Genomic DNA, 6,498 nt, shown 5'->3' on the forward strand with positions numbered 1-6,498 from the left:
GGAAGAGGAGCCGAGCACAGATGAGGGGAGCAGAGAAGAAGGGGTGAGGGCTGGGCTTGAGGTGTGGTCCCCGCGGAGAAGGCTACACTGCTGTGGTCCATGGGGCCCGAGGCCTGCGGGACCTTGAACACTCCAGAGCCTGGGGCCAGTCTCATCACCCCTCAAGCTGTGTGGGGGACATCCACGCCGGCAGAGTCCTGCACTCACTCAGGGCCCAGCGACTCCAGCGTCCCAGGAGAGGAGGAAGAAAAGCACAAATTCCACCTGCACCATGGCTGGTCAGGGGGTTGAGGTCCCCTCAGTGCCTGTGTGTGGTGACAACGCCTGGGCGGCGGGGGGGGGGGGGGGGGCCGGGGGGGGGCAGCTTCATCGTGGGGGAGGCGCACACTAAACCCCGAGCTTGCCGGGCAGGGTAGACACCCTTAGAAAGCTGGCTTCCAAGTCCACTGGCAAATGAAGGCAGGAAGGAAATGACACCAGGACGACTCTGGGAACGGGTTTATTAGCGGAGGGTTGCAGTGGATCTTGGGAAGCACCAGCAACTGGGATGGGTCAGGGGCTGGGCCTTCCCAGGCCTTCCCAGGCCACCCACTCTTCACTCTTCCCCTGGAGGCTGCTGCTGCTGCAGGAGTGGGAACATCCTGCGGGGGAGGACCAGCTGTCCTAGCACCCCGCACAGGCTGCGAAGGCACAGATCTCACACGAACTCGGGTCCTCCGCGATGGCCTCTGCGCAGGAGAGGTGAGGTGCCAAAGGGTCAGGGCCTCCAACTTCCCTTGCGCCCCTTTTTGAGTCCCCAGGAGAAGCCCAGGCCTGTCCCCGCCCACCCGCGGGTCTTTCCTCCCCAAACCCGTACCGTTCAAGCTATCCAGTCAGAGTGGGGATTCCGCCCAGGAGGAGCAATAGCGAAGGCCAGAGGGCCCGGGACCCAGAACCATTAACCAATCACCGGCCAGAGCGAGGATCTTTCAAAAGTAAGCTTCGCCAATTACAACTTAGAACGGGTTCAGCGGACTCACCAATCAGAGCACATCTCCCTCTCCGGGGCCACCAATCAGGGGCTTCCCGGGCTCCACCCACCGGAGAGGAAGCTATACTCACCCAGCCTATGAAGGATCTCCCTGGCATTGGTCTCCTTGCAGACGGGTTTGAGTTCTTCTGGAAACTTCTGGTGGCTGCAGACTTGGGGAACCGCGGGCCCACCACTCTTCCTGGTGTGGGGCTCCTGGAGCTCCTGGAGGTCCTTGAGCTTCTTCACTGACTCCAAAGGAAAAGAGAACTTTCCATCCTGAGAGGGACATGCGCAGAGTGTGAGGTCAGCCTGCAGATCCCTCCAGGATGTCCGCAGGACTCCCAAGACCCAGGCCAGGGCTCTGGCTACAGACCAGACTGAGGTGGAAGGTCTAGAATTGAATCGAGCACCTTCATTTCCCAGCCACGTGCCTAGGGCCAGTTAAAAACTTCTCTGAGGCTGTTTTCCTCCTCTGAGAATGGGCCGAATAATCCCATTTTCGCAGGGCGCTGGTAGGAGGAACCTGACTCGGGGCAGGCACTCAGTAAACTGGTTCATCACCTCCCTTTCCCTAATGGTGATTTCTCTTCCCTCCGCAAGTTTGAAGGGGAAAAGGTAGGAGGCAGGGCTGAGACCCGCTCCTGAGAAAGAGCCACACCCGAGACGCACCCTCTGCTTCAGGCCCAAGGAGAGTGCGTCTCAGAGAACAGGCCCTGGGCACTGGGGGCAGAGAGCCACCTGGACCAAAGGATTTACCTGCACGGTGACTCCCCCTGCCAGGACAGCCCAGGTCGCAAGGAGGCACAGTGCAGAGAGAAGGAAGGTGTCCATGACAGCAGCTGCCAAGAGGGAGGAGTGGTTGGTTCTGGATGCCCGAGGGAAACAGTGGGACTTTTAACGAGGGCATGGTTACTGAGTAACTAGGGAGCCTTATCAGCATCTCATCGGCTTGCCTGTCAACTCAGGGCTAATCAGATAAGGCACCTGACAGCCCTGGCAGTAAGAGAAAGATCAGTCTCAGAGCAGCTCTGAAGAACTCTGACCCCTCCCTGGGCTCCCACTTTAAACCCTCCCCCCTGCCCGCTCCCTGCCAGGCTGGGTCCTGCATTCATTCACCTGGCACACATACTCCCTGACACCTGGTCTCCCCGCCAGGTGGGGTGATGAGGTGGGGCTGCAGACCCAGCCCAGCCCTGACGGAGGCAGGTGCAAACAGTAGTAATGCAGGTTGATTAGGGGAGTCGGCGTTGCGGGGTGGGTGGATGGAGCAGCCGTCCCATCCAGCACAGGGGTGGGGAGTTCAGGAACATTTCCCAAAGAAGGTTGTGTCAGCAGTGAGTTCTGGAGAGAGTAGAATTTTCTTAGAAAAGGGGCCAGAGGGGCGCCTGAGGGGCTCAGTGGGTTAAAGCCTCTGCCTTCGGCTCAGGTCATGATCCCAGGCTCTTGGGATCAAGCCCCGGACCTGGGCTCTTTGCTCAGCAGGGAACCTGCTCCTCTTTTCTCTCTGCTTGCTTCTCTGCCTACTTGTGATCTATGTCTGTCAAATAAATAATTAAAATCTTAAAAAAAAAAAAGAAAGAAAGAAAGAAAGGAAGAAAAGGGGCCACGGGTAGGCCATTTCTTGCAGAGGATGCTACCTGTGGAACAACGGGAGGTAAACAGGTCTGGAATATTCAGGGAAGGGTGAGTAGTTCAGCCTGGGGGGCGAGGGGGTTTACAAGGGAGCTTCAAAGGATAAGAGATGAGTTGTAGACCAAGGTAGGTACTAGGTTTGGCCACTGACTTTGAGGAAGGACTCAGCTCTGCTGTCCCATGGGCATGGGCTCAAGGTGCTACCTACCGCACGATTTTAATGTGTATGAACTTGAGCAAATTGTTTCTCCTCTCTGAGCCTCAGCACCCCTTGTGGATCAATGCCACTACTAACACCTACCTTGTACACTTATCCTGAGGATTAGATGATGTAAAAATGCTTACTTAGCTCAGCACCTGGCACACAGAAATCACTTAGTGAAAGGTTCATCCCATTATTATTATTTTCATCAATAGCAGCAGCTTCTGGTCCCTCTTGACCCCTCTGGTGACCACCTGAGCCACAGCCTGTCCTCATTCGGCACTGACGTGCCTGCCCTTCAACCTCAGAGTGTCCCAGAATGAACTCCTCCCTACACCCTTGCCTGTGCTCCCCTAACCTGTTCTGCTGTTTCTGCCTTCCAACTACCAAGCCCACCACGTGTTCCCTCCTCTTCTCCCCTTCTTCCCAAACTAGACCAACCTAATCTCCCCAACCTGACTTTTCTCAACCGGTTCACTTCCCCCAACCTTCCTGAACATGCTTCCCTGCCTTTGAACATGCTGTTTTATCTGTCTGGAAGGCCTTTCCATCCTTGTCACTAGGTGAGCTCCTGCTCAGACTTGAAGGCCCAGACCAACTATCCCCCCACTGCATCCCCAGCTAAATAACCCCTCCCGGGGATCTTGTTGGGTAGGATTACCTGGGTGCGTGTTTCTGCCCCTCTAGGCTTGGACCCTCCAGCTCAGTGCATGGTCCTTCCGTTCTGTTGTGAGCAAGGCCCCTAGGACACAGAAGATGGAAAGCCCTGGGCACTCCATCTTTCTAATCTACAAACAAACCAGGCCAGAAGCCAGGACAGCTTTCAGGTAGGGAACAGAGGCCAGAATCCCTGGGTGGAGGGAGTCAGTACTGAAGAGGGAACTGGAGGAGCAGAGCCTGGCAGAGAGGGAACTGCAAAGGGTTCCTGCCTAAGGGAGGAGGAAACACTTGCCCTACCTGCTCTCCAGGCCAGTCCTCACAGCTCCACTGGACTTCCCTCCCCTCTCCTGTGTGTGTGTGTGTGTGTGTGTGTGTGTGTGTGTGCGCGCACGCATGCACACACACACACACATGCCCATGCACAAGCCCACACCGGGGTCTGTCCGTCCAGTCTGGCTGCATGGTGGTCTCCATTTGCTGACCGCTGGGTGGGAGTGTGCATCCTAGAGGGGGAGGGGCAGGACAGGCTCTGGGGGGTGGTTATGGAGTCCAGGCTGAAGGGCAGAGTTTGCTGTGATGGGGATGGAGGTGAACATCCAGGTACAAATCTGGAGTACAGCTGAGGCTGGACCTAGGACCGAACTGGGGTGGGTGCAATGGAGCTGGGTTAGGGTGAAAGCTGGTTAGGGTCAGCCTGAGGTTCTGGATTGGGGTTGGGGCTAAGCTGGGGGCAAGATGGAGGAGAAGTTAGTGGCAGGAGGTCAAATCGGGACTCGAAGTGGGGTTTGAGTCCCAGGCAGGGTTAGAATGGAGCTGAGGGCTGGATGCGATGTCAGAGTTGGGTCTGGAATTGGGGAGCCGCTGCGAACGGGTTGATGCTGGGATTGCAAATGATGTGGAGGCTGGTTAGGGTCAGGGTTAGGATCAAGGCTGGTCAGTGTGGGGGTCAAGCGAAATGAAATAGAGTTGAACATTAAGGATGGGGCTTGGGCAGGGCTGCTGTGGGCTGGAAGAGCCCTGTATCTGGCTGACTTTGGTCTTCAGTCTTTCCCCTTCCCAGCTACAGAGGGATGGGGGTGGGTAGGGGGCTTTGCTTCCTAAAGTCTCTTTCTCCCCGAGCCCGGGCCTACCTGGTGTGAGGCAGAACTGGAACAGGTTGGGGGTTGTGGTTCATGCTGTGGGAAAGAGGAAATGGCTCCTAGGCTTCAGATCTTTGGGCCCTGCCCTACTAACCGCCTCTGACGTCTGCCCTGGGAAATGGGAACCAACTCCCCTTCCCTACCCTCACAGTTCCCAGCCCAGCCCCAGCCCAGGTGTGAGTGCAGGCCCCCTCTGTGTGCTCCTGTGTTGAAGAAGCTGGGGCCCTTCCAGAACCACAGGTCCCCACCTGAATCCTGGGGCATTGGTCCCCAGGACTCCCATAGTCCTCTTTATTCCTTATCGGCAGCAGGTGGGGCTGGGGTTGCTGGGCTGCCCACATCCAAGGCCACCCTTCTGGCAAACTCTGACTCCTCTGTAGCCTTCCAAGCCATGCCACCTCTACGACCTGCCACCCCACCTGAAACCCCCCCATCGGCTGCCCTAGACCTTCAGAAGAAAGCCCAGACTCCTTGGCTTGACATTCAAGGCCCTTCGTGGTCAGCCTCTGCTCACCCTTCCACAGGATCCCAAAAGTGCTCCTAGAAGTGAATTGGGAAGAAGGGCCCAGACCTGCTAAGGTGACAGAGCTCCAGCTTTGAGGTGAGGCAGCCCTGGGTCAGAGTCCCAGCTCCTTCAGGGAACAGCTGCATGGCCTTTCCCTGAATCTGTTTCCACATCTGAAAGATGGAGACAAGAGCTACTTTGTGAATTTCATATTGTCTAGAAAAGTTGCCTCCCTGATGCCCAGCTCCAGCAAGTCTGGCTTAAGACCATCTCCACCTCCTCTGGGTTCCACCCACCTTTAACATTTTTACTATTTACGTCAGAAATAACTATAGAAGCCCATTTTATCGATGGCTAAACTGAAGTTCAGAAGCCCAGAGAGGGTGAGAGGCCATGAATTTCCCAAGGGTGCGTAATACACAGGAGCCAGGTACAGTTGTATTGGTAGTGCACTGCACAGGGCACCCAGCCAACAGAGGATCAGTGTGGACACAAGCCATGTGGCTACCTAGGCCTAGGGGAAGGCACAACTTTTCACATTCATTGCCAGGTGCACTTGGCAGCAGCTAGAATCACAAAGCCCCAAGTCCCCCAGGGCACCATCACCCTTTCCTTTTAAATGAAGCCCTCTCATGTTGCAACCCCAATGCCGGCAGCCTTGCCATCACCCATGGCCTTTCTGACACCTCAGGGGGCATGCATTGCATACGTCCACATTCCCTCCTTAGAGTGGACCTGCATGAGGTGTGGGCCTGTCTTGAAGGATGCCCAATCTTTTGAGCCTTGCTGGGTTGGGCTGGAGGGTGCCCTCCCCTCCCCCAGGCCCTGGGAGGCAGGCTCTTTCCTCCAGGCTCCAGGGGGGCGTTGGCTTTTCAGGTCACATCCCTGTGGCCTGGCCAGAATGAGGCCATGGTGGCACCCCATTCACCGGCAGCTGCCTCCTGTCCCCCCAAGCCCTCAGTCTACTCTGGGTGTTGGCCACAGAAACACCCCATCTCCCTGAAGACTGTCAGGAAGGAAAGAGGCACAGCTGGAGCTCTGGCCACATTCCCCAGAGGCCCCAGGCTAGAGGGAGGACAGGACCTGTGGGAAGCAGACTGAGAGCCATGAGAGAAGTTCCTGTGGGGCCAGGTATGAGAATGCTTGCCAGCCGAGGTGGCGTTTGAACCGAGCCTTGATCAATGGGCAGATTTGGACCCACAGAGATGGGGGCTGTGGGGCAAAGGGAGGACAGCGGGAAGCACGGTGGGGAAGGGAGTTGGGGGAGGGGGTTGTGAAGCAGAAAATGTGTCAAGAGGTGCTGTGGGTGACAGCCAGAGAAGAAGGCTTTAAATAGCAGGCTGAGACA

General features: G+C 56.7%; 1 protein-coding gene across 2 annotated transcripts; it reads right to left on the reverse strand.

The window, feature by feature from the left end:
- Nucleotides 1-483: 483 nt before the first annotated feature.
- GUCA2A (guanylate cyclase activator 2A) lies at nucleotides 484-4,682 on the reverse strand. Of its 2 annotated transcripts, XM_082687145.1 has the most exons (6): nucleotides 4,637-4,682; nucleotides 3,508-3,588; nucleotides 2,129-2,353; nucleotides 1,769-1,851; nucleotides 1,102-1,288; nucleotides 484-728 (listed from the first exon to the last, which is right to left on the reverse strand). In XM_082687145.1, the coding sequence occupies exons 4-6, from the start codon at nucleotides 1,841-1,843 to the stop codon at nucleotides 664-666; spliced, it is 327 nt and encodes a 108-aa protein (XP_082543271.1). In that variant the 5' UTR covers nucleotides 1,844-1,851; nucleotides 2,129-2,353; nucleotides 3,508-3,588; nucleotides 4,637-4,682; the 3' UTR covers nucleotides 484-663. The 2 variants fall into 2 exon arrangements, with proteins under 2 accessions (XP_082543271.1, XP_082543272.1); XM_082687146.1 differs by lacking the exon at nucleotides 4,637-4,682 and having other exon boundaries at nucleotides 3,508-3,663.
- Between the last annotated feature and the right edge of the window lie 1,816 nt (nucleotides 4,683-6,498).

This window comes from Mustela nivalis (assembly GCF_964662115.1).
Source record: "Mustela nivalis genome assembly, chromosome: 10".
Lineage (NCBI taxonomy): Eukaryota > Metazoa > Chordata > Mammalia > Carnivora > Mustelidae > Mustela > Mustela nivalis.

Bases quoted from the DNA above. Each gene is read 5' to 3' on its own strand.
- GUCA2A (XM_082687145.1), bottom strand. From the start codon at position 1,843: ATGGACACCTTCCTTCTCTCTGCACTGTGCCTCCTTGCGACCTGGGCT. The intron at 1,289-1,768 runs GTAAATCCTTTG...TGTCCCTCTCAG, and splicing joins CAGGGGGAGTCACCGTGCAG to GATGGAAAGTTCTCTTTTCC. The intron at 729-1,101 runs GTGAGTATAGCT...TCTCCTGCGCAG, and splicing joins GGAGATCCTTCATAGGCTGG to AGGCCATCGCGGAGGACCCG.